The 22,695-nt window shown below is 48.3% G+C and overlaps 1 protein-coding gene across 1 annotated transcript in view; it reads right to left on the minus strand.

The window, feature by feature from the left end:
• Window positions 1–22,695, minus strand: part of EXT2 (exostosin glycosyltransferase 2) — a 139,262-nt gene that overhangs the window by 71,935 nt on the left and 44,632 nt on the right. The window contains exon 7 of the mRNA XM_004708313.2: window positions 8,307–8,438. Coding sequence (XP_004708370.1) covers window positions 8,307–8,438 — 132 coding nt within the window. The remainder of the gene's footprint in view (window positions 1–8,306; window positions 8,439–22,695) is intronic.

Here is a 22,695-nt window from a genome sequence, read left to right on the forward strand (position 1 = left end):
CTGCTGCTGGCTCGCTCTGAGCTGGAAGTGACCGGATGGCACCTAACCAGAAGAACAACATAACAGACTAAGGGCACCAGCTTTTGGTAGGACAGTCCCGATTTTTAACAATTTTTCCTGCGTCCCGCAGCATTTTTTAAAAGTCCCGATTTTTGGAGAGAATGCACGACAAGCTAGAGTATACAGTTTTTGGCTGCCATGTAGCTATTTCTCCAGGATAGGAATTTTACCCATGGTGTCTCGCTTCTGTCCCGCTTTACCAATGTTAAAATCTGGTCACCTTATAGTAGATGGAACCCTGTCCAAGCTCCGCTTGCCCAAGAGAACACACAGAAACATACAGGATAAAATGTAACAAAAATTCATTAAAATGTGCAGCTGAAACCACTGGGAAAAAGAAGAGCCAGTGGCCCAACTGCAAGCCAGAGAGCAGCCCTCCCAGGAGCTGAGTGGCTCTAGGCCCCTTGGGCCCGGTGGGTGCTGCTACTGGGCCTTGGTGGTGAAGTGGAAATTTTTCATAAGACTCTTCTGTTGTGTTTCCTTTTGTGAAGTGTTATAAACCCCAGGCCCCGTCCCTGTGGTTACAATCTCATTTTTGAGAAAACGTCTATGCCGATAGCGAGGATCTTCACGTTCCTCACACTCAGTCACTGCCAGCGAGTGCAGTCCAACTCCTAAAGCCCCGACGGGGCATGGCCGAACTGCCCCCGGGGGGTTCCAAAAAATACGAGTAGAAAGCCTGTCTTTCTTAGCCACCTGACCGGCGGGTGTGAATCAAGCTGCTACCCTTCGTTCCCATGGGACTATGGTCTGCTGAAAGACGAAAACCGGGCCTCTGTCAAAGCCATTCCTGTGTGTGAGAGAGCCATCCCAGAAGCAGAGGGAGTCCTAGGCCCATCAAGGCAGCACATTCCAGAGCCCTGCCTAACGTGGTGGAGACCCGGTCCAGAGGCACCGGAGGCCGTGGTCTGGAGACCATGGAACAAAGGAGGGGAGCTGCAGCCCCGAGACCAGGAGACGGTGAAGTGGAGCAGCAGGTGGGCTTCTTGGTGGCCCACAGAGGCAGAAGCCAAGGGCGGAGAGGCGGACAGCCAAAGAGAGAGACTTCGCTGCTGACTGAGAGGCACAGCTGTGGAGCAATACCTGTACCCTTACTTTCACTGATTCTGACTTGTGGTAACTGGTGAACTTCCCAACTAACCCCCATAATTCTGAGCCCTGTCTGTGAGTTCTGTGCGGCCACTGCAAAGGGTCACGGAACCCCACAGAGAGGTAGAGGAGCACGGGAGAGGCGAGTGGGGTCAGAATAGGGTAAAGAACGATGGAGGGTAGAGGCATGTCTGACCTCTGCCTAATGGCAATCAGCCTTGGGTTTGTGTGCAGTTCGGTTCTCTTTCTCCTGTGAAGCCAGAGGAGGTCAGATACGGCCCTCCATGCCATTTCCTGCAGGTAGGCACGTGGGAGGTGGGTTTATGCCCATCCCTGAAGAGGACACACAGTGTGGGACTGGGATGTGAGGGCGCTGGAAGTGAGACTGGAGCAGAAAGTCAGAATCCTTGAACGCCTGAAAAGACCAGTTGCAGGTGGACCCAAAATTCCATGGAAGAAAAGACACAGGACCTCGGGTCAACGCACACAGCGGGTACTGCACGTCACCAGAGAACAACGAGGGAAACACCTCCTGGCATGGATGGAGAGGGGGAGATGATGCTGAGTGAAGTTTGCCAATCAGGAAAGCCAAAAAAAACAAAAAAAAACAACAAACCCCACCCAAGATAAATGCCTTCATACCAAAAGAAAGAGAATTTGATGGTTCCTGGGTAGGAGGGCGAGGGAGGGCAGAGGGATAAGAGGCTAGAGGTAGACAGATATGAATGTGGGGAAAGGGAAGAGAGTATCTTCTAAGACATTATAAAGAGGAAATGGGGGGGCAGAGCAACAAGCTATTGGGAGGTTAGATAAGTTGTTGAATACAAAAATGATCTGAAATATGAATCCCCACCTAATACACAATAAAAAGATTTTAAATGTAAGTAAATAAACTGCACACAGAGAATGGGAATGAGAAAATCACCATTTGGCAATCGTCGTTCAGAACAGGCTCTGGCAAGAATCATCAATAGATGTTAAAGTTTAAGCGAGAGTTTAAAGACTAACAGGATAGTTACAGAGCCTCAAAGTGTTTCCCCAGGAGGCACACAGTAAGAGGAAAAGCAGTCATGACAGTGGAGAAAGACAGCAGATATTAATGCTCAAAGCTACCATCTCCAGCCTTCGGACATCAGGAAGGCCCACTGAGAGGAACACATCGCTTTTGTGGTATTTCTATCCAAAAGCAAATTTGTCTAAAATAGTTTGAATATAATCATGTAAAAGCAGCAGACAAACCAGAATTAAGGGGCATCACATAAAATAACTGACCGATTTACTTAAAATATGTCAGAAAGGGAAAGTGTTCTAAAAGACAGCTCAAATGACAACAACAGAGCCCATGACCTGGGAGTTCCTCCTGCTAAACCGACCCCGTGGTTAAAATCAGCAAAGGTCTGTGTTGGGTTGTATCCTTTCCCTGTGCGTATCCAATCTGCACGCTGAGCAAAGAATCCGAGACACTGAGCTTGTATAAAAAGACAGCATCAGGATTGGAGGAAGATTCACCAACAACCTTCGCTATGCAGATGACACACCTTTGCTTGCTGCACAGTTCGAGGATTGTAGCCTTCGGTATGGATTGCAAATCAATGTGAAGAAAGCCAAAATCCTCACAACTGACTCAGTCGACGATCTCAGGATAAACAGAAAAATTGAAGCTGCCATGGGTCTTCTTTTACTTGGATCCACAACCGATACGGGGGAAGCAGCAGTCAAGAAATCAAAAATCTGCTGCATGAAAGTATTAAAGAGCAAAGATGTGACCCTCAAGCCTAGAGTGCACCTGACCCCAGCCATGGTGCTGTCCATGACCTCGTCTGCATGCGAAAGCTGGACAGTGGATAAGAAGAAGAAGTGAGGCATTTGAGTGGCATTGGCAAAGAATACTGAAAGTATCATGAACTGCTACCCCCCCCCCCATCTGTCTGGCAAGAAGTACAACCAGAATGCAAGGACAGTGAGACTGTCTCGTGCACTTTGCACACGTTATCAGGAGGGACTAGTCCTTGAAGCAAACATTACGCTTGGTAAAGTAGAGCATCAAGACTAAAGAGGAAGACCTTCAATGAGATGGGTTGGCACAGTGGCTGCAACAATGAGCTTAAACATAGCCACAGCTGTGTGGCTGGCAGCACAGGACGGGGCAGTGTTTTGTTCCAGTGTGCAGAGTCACTGAGTTTGAGCCAACTCAAAAGCACTGAACAACATCATTATCATAATGGACCTGACCGGGATCATTGGTAAAACCTAAATAAAGTCTGCAGATTACATGGCAACACTCTATCAATGTGTACTTTCTGATGACTCTGATCACCATACTGTGGTTCTGCAGAAGTAACAACACATCATGCCTAACTTCTCAAATGGTTCAGAAAAAGCACATATATATATATATATATACACACAGAGAGGAGGAAAAAAATAATGTAAATGTTTTAAAATATGAAACTCTGAGGATTTGGAATGAAGAGTACACAGACACACTGTTCAGTTTTTTGAAATCATAAGTCCGAAATTATGCCAAAATAAAAAAGTTTTTAAAAAAACTCAGAGAAGTTCCACTCCATTAAAAATAAGGTAGATGGGAGAACAATAAACTATCAAGTAAAGCAAAGAAAGTTAAAAATCTTCGTGCCTCCCAAGGATAATGGCAAGACTCAACACATGGAAGTACCACTGGGAGGGAGGGGCTCTAAAAACGCTGAATGTAGGCATTCTGCAGGTTTAATAACTCATTAATTAAAATACAACAAATATTAATTATGAGACACATAAGTAGGATAAGCAACCACACACTGCCATTGAGCCAATTCTGACTCACAGCGACCCTACAGGACAGATAGAACTGCCCTATGGATTTCCAAACCTGCAACTCTTTATGGGAGTACAAAGTCTCATCTTTCTCCCATAATTAAGATAGGATGTAAGAAATGACGACAAAATTCACTCTCCTGAGGTGGTATTACCCAACAAGCCCATTTGACTTTTACTATGCTATCATTCCAGGGAGACTTAAACGTGGCCCTGAAACAAGGTGAAAGGGGAATTTGATATGTTATTAAGTGATAGCTGGTTCAGCCTCCAAGACCCAGAAGCCAGAATAACTAGATGGTGTCCAGCAACCACTACTGGCTGCTCTGAAGGTTGTCACATCTAGAAGGGCCTGGAGAGAGTAGAGAAAAATGTGGAACAAAAATCAAAACCCAAGAAGGCCTCGACTTACTGGTCTGACAGTCTCAGACCCTGAGGACCTGAGACTGCACTCCCACCATGGGGCCCAACACTAGCTAGACCTTGAAGGCAAACAGTGGCACCTACGAGGTGCATTCTCCTTAGGACCATCAACCAAGCGAGATCAAAAGGGCAGCATTTGCACAGGGACCAAGTTCAGAAGGCAGAAAGGGAGAGGTAAGAAGGATAAATGGAAAAAGAAAACTTCAGAGAGGAAGTGAGATGAGGGCTGTTACACTGAGGGGATGCAATCAATGGCCTGAAACAAATGTTTATAAATTGTTAAATGGGAAACAGATTTGCAGGTAAATTTTCACCCCAAACACTCTCTCACTCTCTCTCTCTCTCTCTCTCTCTCTCTCTCACACACACACACACACACACACACACACACACACACACACACACACTTTTTTCAATAGTGCTATCGGGTGCATGAAAGCTGAGTTTGTGAAATCATTCACGATGCTCGTATTTCATTTGCTCCGAGGTAAAGCTCCCACAGACTCTGAAAAACCCCTCTGCCCACTGCCTTCCTTCTACAAACGGTGCACTCACTGTAAGGAAACAGTCAGGATTTGATTCATGACATTTGGAGCAGTAAGAGGAGGCTAAACGCAAGCCATGGCTGGAGAATCCCATCCAAGGACACCATGTGTGCAGACTCCCCACCTGCCACTACTGACGCTGCCCTGCAGTCAGATGTGCGGGGAGGAGGGGGAGTCGTCCCTTTGCATTCTGGTGTCTACAGTCCTCAGGGCTGAAGATCTGGGGGGGCTCAACCATCTTAAGCCACACCCCTGGCTTTGTATTTTTGTATTCTTTATGTACACTCTTCATCTGGCTCTGGCTTGTGTTCTAGCTGGCTCCATTTTCTACTTAACCGCCAGAATTGCCAAGTTCTTTGGTTGGGGTCCAACTTCAAGATCGATGGGACTTTGCATTCCTGCATCTCTGCATCTCTAGATCCACATTGGCTTCCTTTGGTTCCAGGCTGGTGAGGACCCAAGATTCCCTACCTTATTTCCATAAAAGCAAGGACAGCTACTCAATAACCCCAATGGACAGGCTGGTCAAGGAAAGACTTTGGAAGGAATCTCTTTAGATCACTCATGCCAATGTGTCCCTCGGCAAGAAAAGCAGTGAGACCTCGCAACCTGGTCGTTAGCTGCTTCAAGCTGGGCCCTGCGCATAGCAAGCTCACATGATGTAGAGGAACAACTGCCCCATTGGGTGGCCTTGGCTGCCATTTTCATGGAAGCAGTTTGCTGGGCCTTTCTTGCACGGGGCTGCCTGGGTGGATCAGAGCCACCAACATTTAGGTTAGCAGCCCCTCACAAATCCCCGGTGCCATGCAGGCTCCTGCGAAAGGTTTGAACAGACTTCAAATTTAAGCTGAAAAATGCAAATTCCATACATAGCTTTGTCATCTCTGGGGGTGGGAGGGAGAGGGGGCCAGAAGAAGCAAAGGAGGCCCCCTGGGAGGCAGGTTTGATCTTCAAATTCCAGAGAAACATTCCACAACCTGGAAGTTAAAGGGCAAGGGCGCTGAGTTGAGTTAAGCAGACTGTTCGCAGGGTCTCTTTTCAACTGGCGGGCTGCAGCGTGCACCGGAGCCAGCGCTCTCCGGTCTGCAGAGTGATTTATTGCTCTTCGGTGTTTACAGCTGAGTGATATTTTCAGTGGCTCCCACAACCACAACCTTTGTGAGCGAGGGCCACCGTCTGGACATCTAGTGCAGGCAGCCAGAGGTGCTCCTGTCCCTCGCACGGAGGGGGGTTGGGGGGGAGTCTGAGCCAGGCTCAGTGCACTGCCAGGGCCACAGCAGGCACTCGGGAAATATCTGATGAGAGCAGGGGTGTTTTCACCAGTCTGAGGACTCACTGGGGTCCAGACAGAAATGCAAACAGGATCAACTGGGGAAGCCTGACAAGGGCACCAAAGTTCAACTAAAAAATAAAAAAAATAACACACCTATCATGATCCTGGTTCACATAGGACCGAGGTCCCAAACTTGGTTGATGGTTGCAATGACCTGGCGTTCTGGTGCAACGACAGCTCCCTGGCCTCCATCTGCAACCCAGTGACTTAGAATCTCTAGAGGGGAGGAGCCCAGGGAGCTGCCCCAGGGAGGTTTCCACAGCCGAGTGATGCCATCAATCAGCCAAGTCTGGGAACTTAGGGCGGAGTCAGATGAGCCAAGATGAAAATACGCAGGGCTGCCGAGCTCTCTGGAGCACTGGCTAAGGGTGTAACCCTAACGGGGGGCTTTGATGAAGGTTAAGCGGTGGCTTTGGCAAGACTTCATAGGAACAAGGTCCGGCTTTTTCAACTCCGTTCGTAAACTGGGTCCCGCACATCCCATCGATGGCCATGGGGCATCCCTATTACTTTTCCTTTCTGCTTGGGTCTGGTCTAGTCAATGCAGAGAAGAAAAACAAATACGGAATGTCTTCACGTTATCCATGATAGCAAATGTGAGAGAGCTACGTGTCTATTACGAGGGACGGGGCACATACATTTCGACGTGTTGATGCGAGGGGGCATCAGCATCCAATCACGTAGCTGAAAACAACAGCAGAGCACACTCCGCTCTACCACTCCATTTTCAGGGTGCTGCTGCGTTCAGCTCTTCAGAAATGATCAGTGAGAGGAAATGGCTTGCTTGGTACACAGCAGGGATCCCAGGATCGCTCTAATCCAGTGGTTCTTGACCTTCCCAATGCCGCAACCCTTTCATACAGTTCACGTCGTGGTGACCCCCCCAACCATAAAATTATTTTCGTTGCTACTTCATCACTGTCATTTTGCTACTGTTATGAATCGGGGGACCCCTGTGAAAGGACTGTTTGACCCCCAAAGGGGTCGAGACCCACAGGTTGCGAACTATTGCTCTAATCTAATGCTGACTCGAAGGAACGGTCCCTTTCCACCTTCAAGCCCCAGGGTCTGTCTTTCTGCAGTCTCAAGCCTGGCTGAGAACCAGGGGCGAGGCAGTCATGAGTGTCAGCGGAGAGCTACAGGGGAGGAGTGCGGGTCGCCAGGAGGTAAGACTCGCAATAACATGGATGCAGGCCCGGGGATGCAGGGGGATGGGAAAGACGTGCTGGTAACTGCCGGCCAGACAGAGAAACAAAAGCCCCGAGAGATGGAAAGGCAGGGCTGCCGGCAGCCTTGACATGAAGAGCCACGAAAATTACAAACAGAAACACAAACCGGTCTCTGGGTAAGGAACCTTCACTTGGTGGGAAATGTCTTCCAAGGAGAAAAGTTCACGCAGAAATGTCTCTCCATTGGAAAGAAGTCTCTCCAATCCAGAGTTTATGACCAAGAACATCATCTCGGGCCCTGGCCGAGCATATGTACTCCAGGAAACCAAACTCACTGCCATGGAATCAATTCCAATTCAAAGCCGATCTACAGGACAGAGGAGAACTGGCCCTGTGGGTTTCTGAGACTGGAAGTCTTTATGGGGGTAAACAAACTCAGCGTTCTCCCAAGGTGTGGCTGGTGGTTTCAAACTGCTCACCTTGTGGTGGACAGCCCGAGGCATAAGGCACTACCCCACTAGAGTTTTCTTAGCAGAGAGGAAGTTAGAAACAATTAAGCTGCTTACAGAACTTCTGCAAAAGTTCTGAGCATGACCTGTCACCAGGAAGTCTTTGCTATCCAACAAGACACATGCTTCCCCATGTACCTCTGCAAAAGAAACACAGACTGTCATCCTAGGCGCACTAAACACCAGTGCTTCCGTGCTGCTTACTTTTAATCCTCACTGGCAGAGAAAGCTGGCCTCACCGGGTCCCAAGTCTACGAGCACACCACTCTCAACACGACCTAGGACGGCACGTGCTGGGCAGGTCCCTGGTCCCATTCTGGCAGCTGGCCCAGGCCCCACGTGGCTAGCACTGGAATTCACTTACCACCATGGGGGGGTCATTCCATTCTTCATAAGAGATGGCAGCATATGGGTAGATCCGGTCATTGATGATCTGCAAGGTGGCCAGGGCAATGGCTTTAATTGACCGGAAGTATGCTTCCCAGAACCACCGTGCCTAAAAGAGAAACAGAGAGGTGAGGTGAGGTGAGGTGAGTGAGGTGGGTGAGGTGGGTGGGTGGGTGAATGAGTGAGTGAGTGAGTGAGTGAATACATGAACAAACTTGATGCTCTATCACATTCAACCCAAGAGGGGGGATGTCTTGGGCAAAAACTCCCTTGCTCTCAAGCCAGCTCATCAGACCTTCACTGCCAGCATGCCTTCAAAGTGTACTGGGAGCAGGAGAAAGGCTCTATGCAAAGACGAAAATGTGCTTGGGCTATACACGTTTATAGTCTTCGGTTTGGTCTTTGGTCTTTTTTTAAGAGATAAAAAATACACAGCTCAATAAGCCTTTACATATGGACAGAGCTTTATAACCATGACCCAGATAGAGATATAGAACATTCCAGCACCTGCACAACTCCTACATGCCATTTCCCAGCAGTCTGTCACCCCTCTAAGCACAATTAACCACTACCTGACATCTAGCATGCCTACTCCTGAGTTTCCTGTGACGTGGCTGAATGAAGCAGTGCTGCCTGTCCTGGGCGAGGGCTCTCGGCTCAGCACTAGGAGCTAACTGTACCCAGTGTTTCCAGCGGCAGCAGCTTGTTCTCTCAAGGGGCGGGGCAGCATCCCATCGTGTACACGTACCACGACGGCCACACATTCTCTTTGGAGAGATGTTTGGGAGGTTGCCCATCTTTAACTACTGGGGCTACGGCTGCTCTGAGCATTCCCGTGCATGCCTCTTCGTGGACACACTCACCCATTTCTCTTAGGTACTGTGAAGTCAGGGCCGATTCTAGTGACGCCTGCCGACTAATCCAATTACGTGAGAGGGTCCAGGGAGAATCTAATTGCCCGCTTCTGATGGCAAATTATGGGAAAGATAACCAATTCTAAGCCACACGCCAGCTGCATCCTGCAGAAATCTGCTTCCCTTCCCGTTCAGTTCAGACCCCAGCTGCTCACACAGACCCTTAACCTTCATGCTCGCTCAGCAAAGAACAACTTACAGAAATCACAGGGGATATCGCACCAGAAATAATGGCTTCAAAATAACAAAAAAGGCCAGAAATGAAGAGACACATGTGGTGAGATCTGTGAGGGACTTGCCTCAAGGTGCTGCATCACCTCCACCATCCCCACACACAATTACACCACCCCCAACAGATGTTCCTTTCTACCAATCAGGAAGCGCTTGGAACTTCTGGGGCCTAAAGCTTTCATTGGTCTCATCCCAGGCCCGTGTTACATTGCATCATGCCTCAGAGGCGGAGCCAGCTTCAGCTCCCCAGGTGGTCTTATCCTTGGGTGGTCTGCCCCCCATCTCATTAGGAATCAAGGTCAAAGGCCCTGTGGCTGTCTGCGCTGTGGCTTTTGCACACCTCACACAGTCACAACTCTCGCCCACGGTTCCTAAATCTAAATTCGGACCATGTCCCAGCCTATGCTGAGGGACGCCAGTCTAGTACACGATCAGCTTCAGAACTTGTTCCTCTTCCGGGAAGCTGAGACGTGTAAGCAATTCACAGAGGAGCACGGGCCAACCTCTGGAAACCTCGCCGGTGTCAAGTGACTGTGACACACAGCGACAGTCACATCCTGAACAGCCAGCCCTTTCCTACCTGAACAAGTCCATCTCTAGTGTTATTTTGAGTCCTACTGAAATGAAACCATACTCCACGTGTTCCACAGCCATCTGCTCACACGTCATCAGGGCGGACACCGCAGGCTTTACGAACACTAACCGGCAGCAACAAATCCACCTCGAACAGCAGTCAGAGGCACAACTATTGGACAGAGCTTCTAATTTAAGCTGTCTCAAAACCCTCGGACCCTGCCCACTAAATTCCAGCTGACTCGGAAAGGAAGCAAGCTTTGCCAATAATCATAGCTCAAGTGTCTCAGCCCGGGGTTAAGTGAACTTCCCAGGCTTAATTGTTTCTCCAGGACCACTCTCACACCTTGGACTGTTCAGAGGCATTGTAATTCACAGTCCCTCCAGGACACAGCGTCAGCTGCTCGTTGGCTTAGAGGCCAGAATTGTCGGTGACGCCCGCAAATGCACAGTTCCCGTGCAGAGAGCAAATGCGCTCTGTGGCTCATTACAGCTGGTTCTTCCTCTTTTCTTGAATGTGGGCTGTGTTTATTTTTATCTGAAAAGGCTGCCTGAGGGACTCTTTGGCAGCTCTGCAAATCCCCCGGTTAACTGTTCAAGGGTGGAAGCTGCACAATTGAAGGGTCTGGTCACAGAAGAATAGGTCCCACCACCATCCTCTTGAGCAAAGCACTTAACCTTCCTTAAAACATATGCCACTGCCATCATTTTAAAAACATGAATGACTTCAAAGCATATGGACCACCATGTCCCCACATAGCTTTCAAACATTACAAAGCTACTAGAGGACATGTCATCAGAAGAGACCGATCCCCGGACGGGCATCCTGCTTGGTAAAGCAGGTCAGCGAAAACGAGGAAGATCCAGGAGAGACTGATTCACCCAGGGGTGGCAGCACAGGGCTCAACACAATAACCACTGTTGGTGCAGGAGCGGGCGGCGGCGGCCCATTCAGTTGCACACAGGGTCGCTCTGGGTCAGCACCGACTCCAGTGCCCCCAACAACCAAAGAGGGCAGGGGGCAGAGCCGCTGGATGAACCGTATGTTTGGCCAACTGTCAGAAGCCAAGTAAATACTTCAAATTGAAACGGCTATTTCAGTTGATACATCGGTGACATGTGCTTAATTGCTCTGTTTTTTCAGTAATGTGAAGCCAACAGGATTAGCACTAACAGGTGTTTATGGGGAGCCAGGGCGGCCAAGTGGGGACAGCTATGGCCATAATGTGAAGCAATCTTGTGCGATTTAAAATCTCTTAACCTCTGTGTGCCTGGAATCAATAACTAAGAGATCCTATTATCCAACCCCTGGGGCTGGGCAGACTTGGGAAGACGAGGGTTATAGAGCTCCTCCGTGCTAGTGCAGAACAGGCCACCCAGCCCCTTTAAAGTCTTGGTCACTTAGTATTAGACTACAGTCAGCTCTTGGTAGCCCTGTTTGGGGGTGGGAATGGGGAAGAGGGATAGGGAGAAGATGATGAAATGGGCCCCGGATGTCATGCTCCGTTCATTCCAGTATCTGGACACGGGGAAGAAACCCAGCCAGCCAAAGAGCAGAGGTGGAAAGAATAAAAACTCATCAAATGGAACTATGAGAGACCCCTTTGAGGAAAAGCCCACCAATCCCTAACGTGTCACTTCTAGACAGGCCCTCTGAGGAAGCTCCATGATGCGTCCGTCTGGTACTGCTCACTACCCTGCTCCCCAGTAGCTAGCACAGCGCCCACCCGGCAAAGAGCACACAGTCTGAGTGTGTTGAAAGCATGAGTTCATCTAACAAAACTCCCTCACAGGCAGGGTGCCCCTGGCACCCCCCTGGGACGTTTGTACATCTTCTGAGTACCTGTCCAACAGGACAGCACAAATGACGTCACAGCCCACACTTCCCTAAAGCAGTCCAAGAGGAAGTGCCGCCCGGGCTCTCCAAGGGCTTTTAATGAATCAGTCGGTTTAATTAGGATTTTCCCTTGAATCAGACCCTGCGGAATCCCACCCAGGTGAAAGGGCTTCTAAGGCAAGTCATCAAATAAACTACCCAGCTGTGCTTCTGTCCCAATTTCCGATTGGTAAAAGGAGAAAGACCCTTGATGACAGACGGACAGCGTGGCTGCAGCCATGGGCTCAACTGTAACAACAGCGGGGGTAGGGGGGTGGGGGGGGTACAGGGCAGGGCAGGGCAGGGTGTCCTTCTGTTGTTGACACGTTCTCGAAGGTGGCAACCAACTCGCTGGCCCCGACCCACAGCAGCATTCAACCCTGTGTAAACACCTGGCAGTGGCCCGTCACTGTGGATCCACAGCTTCTGCACACGACTCGATTTCCCTTCCCAAACCCACGGAGGGGTCACACAATTTTAAAACGCACTACTTAGGTAAGGTGACCAGATTTTAACATTGGTAAAGCTGGACACCATTGATAAAACTCATATCCTGGCGAAATAGCCACATGGCAGCTGAAAACCGTATACCCTAGCTTGTCGTGCATTCTTTCCAAAAATCGGGATTTTTTTTTTTTGCTTTCAATTTAATGTATTTGTTTTCTTTTTTTTAACAATCATTTTATTAGGGGCTCATACAACTCATCACAATCTGTACATACGTCATCTGTGTCCAGCACTTTAGTACATATGTTGACTTCATCATTCTTACGACACCCGCTTTCCACTTGAGCCCCTGGTGTCAGCTCATTTTCCCCCCTCCCTTCCCACTCACCCCTCCCCCGATAATTTATAATTTATTATTATTTTATCATTTCTTACCCTATCCAATGTCTCCCTCACCCACTTCTCCGCTGTCCGTCCCCCAGGGAGGAGGCCACATGTAGACCTTGTCCTCTGTTCCCCCTTTCTCCCTCTCCTTCCCTCCACCCTCCCGCCATCGCCACTCTCTCCACTGGTCCTGGGGGGTTCATCTGTCCTGGGTTCACTGTATTTCCAGTTCCTATCTGTGCCAGTGCACCTCCTCCGGTCCAGCCGGATATGTAAGGTAGAATTGGGATCATGGTAGTGGGGGGGAGGAAGCATTTAAGAACTAGAGGAAAATTGCATATGTCATCGTTACTACACTGCACTCCAAATCGGGATTTTTTAAAACGCTGCGGGGCATGGGAAAAATTGTTAAAAATCAGGACTGTCCCGCTCCTTATGAAGCAGAAAGCCACAAGAGAACATGGATCCCCCCAAAAACAGTGTGCCAAAGCTACCAAGATCATCTACCAATGCCAGGATTGGCTTGTCCTCTGCAGACTAGATTCAATCAACCTCCTACACTACCATCCTGAGAACAGCAATGGCACAGCCCTTTCTGAACATAGATACTATTTACTTCTTTCTCTTCTATTCTTAAGCACAAGGTCCACCATTCAATCACAATTGACGAGACACACGAGAACAAGAAAACGTCCCAGGGTCAAGAGACAAAGGTGTCAATAGAACCAGAAGCAAAGACGAGCTACACAGGGACCTAAAACAACTCTGTTTTTAGAATTTGTTAGGGAACCTAGTGGAAAAACGTAGAAACATGTTTGCACAAGTGAAAACGCTAGAAATAAAAAGCATGATCTCATCAGTGAAGAGTTCCTTCAGCAGGTTTATTAGCAACTGGGTACAGTGGAGGAAAGACAGTGAACTTACAGGTAAAACAACAGCAAGAATCTAAAGCTGAAAGATAAGCATGAAAGGGCGGGAGAGAGGAAGTTAGAGAAGAGCATCCAAGGTGGGACCAGTACCAAGTGTTCTAACATGCCTGGAACTAGAATTCCAGGGAGAAGAAAATAAACAAGAACCATAGGCAGGAGATGTGATGACTAAGGATTGTCCGAAATTAATGAAAGACAACAGACCCAAGAAGCTCAGAAAACCAAGACCGACCAATGCCCCAACTTCCTTCTCCTACAAGAAATGGCAGAGATGAATTGTTCAAACTGCTGGAGCATCTTCCCCTCTGAGCAAACAACTAGGCCAGGCGTCCAGCCCACGGGCCACGAGCGGCCCGCGGAGAACATTTATCCGGCCCGCTGGGTGTCTTTGCCCCATTTGTTTTTTTACTTCAAAATAAGATATGTGCAGTGTGCATAGGAATTTGTTCATAGTTTTTTTAAAAACTATAGTCCAGCCCTCCAATGGGTCTGAGGGATAGTGAACTGGTCCCCTGTTTAAAAGTTTGAGGACCCCTGGACTAGGTGGTTGTAGAGATCTAAAGTTATAGAAAAAATCTTCACTTAATACAACGTACTGACAGACCCATTTATTTCAGGTGTAAGGCAAGAACATATTTCTACACCTCATAAGATTTATTTCTCAAGGCTGTTTGAAGATGAATCTGAAACCTTTCCGTGGGCCTCCAAGTCATTCCAAACACATGTTCCAAAGGCTCATTATCTCCCCTGCATGTGTTTGCTTTTACGGAACAGAACCAACGAGCAGCCCTAACTCTCTAAGGGCTGCCGTCCCACAGGCCCCTCGGCGTTCACTGGTGCTTTCTGTCACGGTGACAGCACTGGAGCAGGAAGTCCGATGTCCTTCTGGACCGCCTCACAACTGTCCTGGGGTGATGGAGATAAGACTCTGAACCTCTTGTCAGCTGAAAAAACTCATGGTCAGGTCAAATTATAATATAAGCACCCTTACTTCTTGTTGAAAATCACTCTAAGACTGTCCAAATAGATTCTTTGGCTTACTCCATTTTTATAAACCTAAGAGTCACATGTCGACTGACTTTAAATGAGAGCGGAGAATGGTGTGTTGACAACAGACCCGCAAGTCTCTTCTCGCAGACGGAAGATTTCACACAGGGGAACCTTGCCCGCGTGGCCACGTCTTTGCAGAGAAGTTCACACACAACGCAGGCACGTTTATACAAGGACCCAGTAAGCAATAAACACCATTCGTGTCCTTTAAGAGAAGAAGGAACTGCTGAGGGGAAACAAAGGTGGTTAAGATGCTCGGGACTTGTCAGCACATCCGTTTTCTTTTATTTCAAATATTTCCTTTGCTAATTTAGTTGCACTGAAGGATCCCTTGTGACACAAAATACAAGAGCGCTTTTAATCGTGTCCTTATTCGAGAAGCAATACCACTAAGCCCTCTGCGTGAACCCGGTCTGAAGGCACTATGGCTGCGCGGTCTTCTCGCCCTGCTGCCTTCCCCTCCCAATGACTATGTGAACAGGGCCCCGTGGGAGCCTGCAAACCAGGAGGAGGCGAAGGCCTTCCAAGAAAACCGTTATGAAACAATCATTTCAAAACATATCTCAACACAGCCTCCATCCAGTCCTGCGGAAGTCTGAAGGGATGCTTCCATCCCTCCGAAGGTTGCCCTGGAGAGTTCTGCGCTCTTCCGTTCACACCGCAGCCAAACAGCGGCGTTGGCATCCTCCAGACTCAGATCCGGGCCTTCTGAAGTATTCTCTGAGTTTGGGGGACACAAAGAAGTCTGCGGGGGCCAGGTCAGGACTGTAGGGTGGATGGGATACGGTTTCCCAACAGATTCTCACAGGGCAGCCCTTGCCACCATCAAAGCATGAGCAGGTGCACTGTTGTGGCGGGATGGAAAATCAAAACACCCAGAAAAAACTGGCCGGCCTTCTGCTCAGCCCTGCAGTTCTTGATGTTCTTAAGGTCAGTTCTGTGCCCTTTGAGAAAATCTGTATTACATGGACAAATACGTACCGTTCTTGATGTTCTTAAAGCTAGTTCTGTGCCCTTTCAGAAAACCTGTATTACAAATACATACAGTTCTTGATTGTCTTAAAGCTAGTCAGTTCTGTGCCCCTTGAGAAAGCCTATCAAGGTGACTCCTCTGGAACCCCCTCAAAACAGCCATTGTAACCTGCTGGAATGTCATCTCTCCTTTAAGTTTAACTGCTCCACAGATGCCTGCGGAAGCCAGTGTTTTGATTTCCCCCGCCCCCCTTTTTTCCTTTGAAGGCACCCTCATGAGACTAGGAAGAGCATGCTCCTGAGAGCACTTGTCTGCAGCCACCCACGATCCCAGAGATAGGGTTAAGTACACGTGGTCTGGCACCTCAGCAGCAATGCTTTCTGACCTGCCCTCCTATGCCCCTGCGATTGTCCCCTAAATCACTCAAGTCTGCAGGCAGTGGGTTCCTATGGGGTCCCACAATTTCTTTCCATTGGAATCCTGCAGGAGGGGTCATAGGCCTTGGAAAAATGGAGTCAATTAAGAGGATCCAACTACATCCTGGATGTCACAACAAATTCTCCCCAGTACTAGCAACCCAGCTGGCCACGTGAGGCCTCTATTTTGAGCTGTGTGGCTGCAGGGGGAACAGCTGAGGCCCATTTTAAATACAGTCACCACCCAGGGCAGGTTCTGGTGCTTCCCACCTCGGTGAACAAGTCTTTCTTCTCCCTCCTCGGATCACATCTAGAGTCCAGTCGTCCTCCCGGGATCTCATCTCAGTTCTATTTCCATCCTTCTAAAAGCACCGCGGAATGCGGCCCTGACAGTGGCCCTGAATGTGTGTCATTTCTATGGTTGCCTTGCCTTTTGCAAATCAGTAGGCACCTAGGTCGTGGGGGTAGGGATTCACCTTAGTATTAGTAGACACAACTTTGGGTCGTGGTAAATGGGCCCTTTTAAAAATAGTTTCCAAGATTTTGAGAACTTGGTTCGCACCCTTACCTAGCTTCAGAGTCCTTGCTCTTTTAAACCCGACTTTCTCCACTGCTAGTCTTTTCTCGCTGACCATCTCTCAACGTCCCCCCAGCCTCTCAGCCTATTTCCCTGGCCCTGAGACGAAGAAAGGTTGACATCTTCGTCAGGGGCATGTCTCCCTGGCATGAGCCACTCTGCACATCAGCGGCAGTTCCATCCCTGGAGGAAAAGTTAAATCTACAACAATTTCCCCTTGGGCAGATTAATCTCTCAGAGTTCTAGATCTTAATTTTTTTTAAATCATTTTACTGGGGGCTCGTACAACTCTTATTACAAGCCATCCATCCATCCATTGTGTCAAGCACATTTGTACATTTGTTGCCATCATCATTCTCAAAACATTTGCTTTCTACTTGAGCCCTTGGTATCAGCTCATTTTTTACCCTCCCTCCCCCATGAACCCTTGATAATTATAAATTATTATTATTTTGTCATGTATTATACTGTCCAACTTCTCTCTTCACCCACTTTTCTCTTGTCCATCGCCAGGGAGGGGGTTATATGTAGATCATTGTAACTGGTTCCCCCTTTCCACCCCACCTTCCTGCTATTGCCACTCTCACCACTGGTCCGGAGGGGATCATCTGACCTGGATTCCCTGTGTTCCCAGTTCCTTAGATCTTAATTCTTATACCCAACACTATGAGTCACTCAAAAGTTAGAAAAACAAGCAAGTATAGGGCCCAGTACTCAAATCCTATTCTCAAACAGAGCTAGTTGAATGTTCAAGGGCATACACCTATATTACACATACAAATGCACACATGACAAATATGACACCTCATCCATTTAGAAGCAAAGAGACCCTTCCGCTCACTTCCAGTGCCCCTAGTTATATTTATGAGGGGGAAGGTGAATGAAGAGTTACCATGCAGTTAGTGCCACTTGTTGTTCCAGAAAACATGATTACAACTAACAGGACCTGATTATACCCAGGGCTGACTCAGACATGATTTATAAACTTCAGCTAAGGAGGGATACAGGAAACAGAAAAGAACTAGGGCATGTGACAGAGACAAGTGACAAAGGCGGATGCCCAACTGTTAGCTCCGTCTAAGATGTGCAATAAACTTTAGAGGAATAGTAGTAAATGAGGACCGAGCAAACAAAGGCAAGAAAGAGAAAGCTACAAACCATTTCCTGCACCAGAACGTACCAAAACACAAACTGAACTTCAGTGAGTGGCAAATGCTCCCAAAGAAAAGGCAACAAAAATCTACTGAATTCTGACAATTTTGCTCACGGTATTTTTTATCTCAGTTAATGAAGCCTGTGTTACTTTCATTCTTTAAAAATAACTGGTGCCTTGGCTATTAACCAGGAAGAGTCCACTGCTCTGAAAAACACACAATAACCTTATCTTAGCCAAGCAGGTGAGATTTGTCATTATACATACGTGTGTGTGTGTGTGTGTGTGTGTGTGTATAAACTGGTTCAACAGATTTCACCTTTATTACTATTCAATGCTGAATAAACATAACCTGAATCCAAGGGCTAGGGCATATATATCTGTGTGCTGGGGCAATGGAGGAGGAGGAGGAAATCAGACAGTGAAAACCCTGTGGCACAAAGTTGTAGTGACACACGTGGAGTTCTGATAATCCACTGAACAGCCACTGTTATACCCACTGCTTTGGACCAGTTCTTCCCATGTCATCCACAAAGTGAAGCTGAAATGGACTAGAATTTTTTAAATGTGGGTGGCCTAGAACTACAGCTGAAATAGAAAAACATCACGAGAGCCCCACTAGAAACTTAATCTCCCCCTTAGAGAACAAGTGCCAAGAACATGTTGCTTAGTAACCAAATCTCTTGATCAGCAGGGTAGTAAACAACGATGTCCTTTCAAAGATGGCAGAAACCACGCAGCTTTGAATGTGTCACTGTGTTAGTCTGGGTTGACTAGAGAAACAAATTCATAGACACTCATATGTATATAAGAAAGAGCTTTATATATAAGAGCAATTAAATATTGAGAAAACAGCCCAGGCCAGTCCAGATTAAGTCCATAAGTCCAATATTACCACATATGTCGATACTAGTCCATAAATTCATCTTTGGACTCATGCAGTCATGCAACGATGCCGAAATCAGGAAGATCACAGGCCAGTGGGTGGAAAGTCTTGCAGATCCAGTGGCAGTCAAGCATCTCAGCGCTGGCGTGGGTGTCCAAGTGTGTGGCTCCTCCAGCTCCGAGGCTCTGGCCACCATCAGCCTGTCTCCACCAGGCTCATCCTCAGTAATGTCTCACAGGAAGTGACCCTGTGTCCCGCCTCCAGCAAGCTATTTATCTCCTTAGTGCCTCCAAATGAGGTCATCAAGTTGGGACCTGACTGACAGGCTAAACTCTATCCCTTCACTCTTAAGTCTCAAATTGACAACAGATTATGTAACCAACCGTCACTCTCTACAATCCTGGCAATAATTCATTGCAGCTCCTAAAAAGAGCTCACAACAGCTCTTCTGCGTCTCCTGTTCCAGGTCTTTGACTTGTAATTTTTCAATTCCAGTTGTATACCACATTTTACACATTCAGAACTCTTGCCCTTTCTCTACATCAGTACTTATTACAAGTTGGTTTGAACTGATTCAAAGCCCTGGCTATATCTGGAAAGAAATTGAGGATGGGGCTGGGGGGGAAGATGTCCAGTTTTCACCTGGGAAACTGAATATCTAGTAGGAAGTAAAACTCTCTCTCAGGGAACTCACTCAAACATGACTATGATTTTGGCTCTTGAACCTCAGGGACACCTTTGCTGCTGCTCCGTGGGTGTCACTGAGTTGATTCTGACTGGCAGGGACCCTGGGAGTCGGAAGGGAACTGCTGCCGAGGCTTTAGTCTTTATGAGAGTAGACTGCCAAATCGTGTCTCCCGTGGAGCAGCTGGTGGGTTTGAACTGCCAGCCTTTCAGTTGGCGGCCAAGGGCTTACACGTGGTGCCACCAGGGCTTCCTGTCGAGACATGAGTAGACATACCCTTACCTCTCCCTTTACGGCTGGTAGAGCTTGTACCACTTTGAATCATGGACAGTACCTTACTCAAAGTAGGCATTTGATAAATATTTCAGGGGACTAGTATTTCAAATGTTGCTCTTTAAAAAGGGAATAGTTTTATAAATAACTTCACTTTTTTTAATTGCAGGACATACATTCTTCCAATCCCAAGTCTGCCTGCCACTTGAGCTTTGTAAACTCAGGCCAACCACTTAGCCTCTAAGGCAAGCTCTCCCTCCTTTATAAAACGAAGAATAGCTGCTTCGTCATGTTTCCATGAGCATCCGTCACAGGCACAGCTGTTAACCAACCTGTTGTTTGACTCCTTCCCTTTGCAAAACCGTCAGGTGCCGTCAAGTTGGTTCCAACTCTTCGTGCCCTTCTGTACAACAGAACGAAACACTGCCCTGTCGCGCCATCCTCACAGCTGCTCCTGTGTTTGCGCCCATTGTGGCAGCCACTGCCATAGTCCATTTGCCAAGGGCTTTCTCTTTTTCACTGGTCTCCACTTTACCAATCATGGTCTCTCCTGACAACATGTTCAAAGTATGTGAGGCCAAAGCTCACCATCCTTGCCTCCGAGGTACATTCTGGCTGTACGTCTTCCAAGACAGATTGTTTGTTCTTTTGCTAGTCTGTGCCACTTTCGACAGTCTTCGTCAGCGCCGTACTTCAGAGACATCGGTTCTTCTTTGGCCTTACTTATTCAGTGTGAATCGATAACCACCCTGGTGAAATGACCACAGGATGAGGCAACGGTCAATCAGCCCTTGTTCTTCTGGTACCTGAGTACCTGCGAGCGCACAACCTCTGCTCTGAGGCAGGAAAAGATCTCGCCAGACTGCTCTTTCTACTGAAGAGAATTTCGTCATTAGTATGATTGTACCGGAATTCTAGAAAAGCACAGCACCTCCACGGAGGCTGCACGCGCCTCTAAACTCAAGGCAGCACGAGGGAACAGCCATTTTCTGCTCAATTTCTTAGGACAAAGAAGAGTGATTTCTTGCCAAGAATGTATACTGAAGTCACCTAGGTCCCCAAGGCCCTGACGTGCCATGGCCTTCACTCCTGTCCCTCAGACAGGAGCCCACGCAGAAGCAGGAGGGACAATCCATGCTATGTTCTACATCTTCGTGCAAGATCTCACTGTCCCTGCTGTGAAAAGAACAGCCAGGCTGCCTTACACCGGAGCTGGTTTGATCTGGAAGCTTTGGGAGTGACTTCCTTCCCTATGCCACGTGCATTGGTCTGTTTCCACACACCAAAGAGGGTCGGTGAGAGTCAGCTTTATGCCCCATTCAAGATAACAATAAATGCTTTCCAAATAAACGCTACTTGGCAAGTTAGCGTGTGTGTGTGTGTGTGTGTGTGTGTGTGTGTGTGTGTGTGTGTAAAAGAACGTGTGGATTCTCGCAGGGAACGATCTAATGTTGACCTCCCTCTCCTGTGGGAAACAAGAAGGGAGAGGGGAGGAGGGGCAGCGTGAGTCATGTTTCTTGACATATGACAGACAGCTCCTGAAATAGAAAGCCATAGGTTTTAAGTCTCAGGGGTCTCACCTTCAAATACGTCAATGTTCCAATGGTGGATCAGTTTTCCCAACCGCCAAGGCCCCGCTGTGAGGGGAGGTCCCAAGCAAAACACCAGGCTCAGAAGGGGAGCCTTTGAGGTGGCAGGAGCCATGAGGAGTTCAAAGGCAAGGCTGGCCAGTGGCTTGCACCTCCAAGAGCCATAGGGGTGAAAGGTTACTAAAGCAGGAGCCACTGACCAATAAAACTGTTTGGTCAAGGCTTCTCAGCAGAGAGGCTGCAGATTCATGCCTGCCATGCCCAGGTTTCTCAGTTATCCACCTCGCTGAATTCCTGTCCCGGAGGCTACGCCAGGGAACCGCATCAGGGATTAGCTGCGGACCAGCTTTCTCTCCTGGCTGGTCCCCTGGAAGAGTTGAAAGGTGGATTGGGCAGTGGTGATCACAACCTAACTTCAAAAGCAAATAAATAAGAGCACAAGCTGGGTCATCTAGTCGTAAAGGGATCTGCCTGGGGTGCGATTTCCCTTGCTTGCTCTGCTCAAACCAGGGGTGGGGAAGCAAGCCTGAGTTTGTTTGATCAGAGAAGGCAGATATAAAACAAGCCTCACTGCAACGGTCGGACGTGAAGGTCTTTCAATTCCAATACACACACAAACATGCCACATGAAGGGGCGGAGGGGACAGATGCTGGAGAGGCCAGCTTCATCCCAAAAGTTGTCGTCACGCCAGGCCTTGCTGGGGTGGGTGCGTGTTCGACTCCATATGCCACTCGCTAGGAATTCCAAAAGATGCCAAGAAGGTTTCTGTGGGCGTTCTTTTTGCCTTACCTGACAGTGCAGCAGGGGGGTCATGCCATAGCCCTTCCCCTCAGAACAGAAATTAAGAACAGTGGGAATGCAATGTTGTTCATAATTGGTGGTCCATGTGACCAGAGGCCCAGGATTCCACTAGAACAGTGGTTCTCAACCTTCTTCATGCCACGGCCCTTTCATGCAGTTCTTCGTGTTGGGGTAACCCCCCAACCACAAAATTACTTTCGCTGCTACTTCATCACTGTCACTTTGCTACTGTTATGCATGGGGCGACCCCTGTGAAAGGGGTCGTTTGACCTACAGGTTGAGAACCGCTGCTCTAGAAGTCCCTGGTCTTCTGGTTCAGAGCTATTAAGATGAGCCCTGCTGGTGGAAATCCCAATGTTTGATCTGCACACTGGGTATCTGAGGAGGGCTATAAGAGGGGGGCTTCAGAAGCTCATGGGAAAATGCCATTATCTTTTCATTCCAATTTTACATGAACTTTTTGAAGTGCCACCCCCGCCCTATCTGTGGTAGCTGCTTGCATCATCAGTGATGCCTGACTATCTCCTGAAGAAAGACGCGCGCCTACAAGTAAGGGCAGCTGTGGTGCATCCTGTCAGCAAGACCTATGCCCCTCACCCCTGCAACAC

The sequence above is a fragment of the Echinops telfairi genome, unplaced genomic scaffold (assembly GCF_000313985.2).
Source record: "Echinops telfairi isolate 266 unplaced genomic scaffold, ASM31398v2 ScPeMD7_60;HRSCAF=208, whole genome shotgun sequence".
NCBI lineage: Eukaryota > Metazoa > Chordata > Mammalia > Afrosoricida > Tenrecidae > Echinops > Echinops telfairi.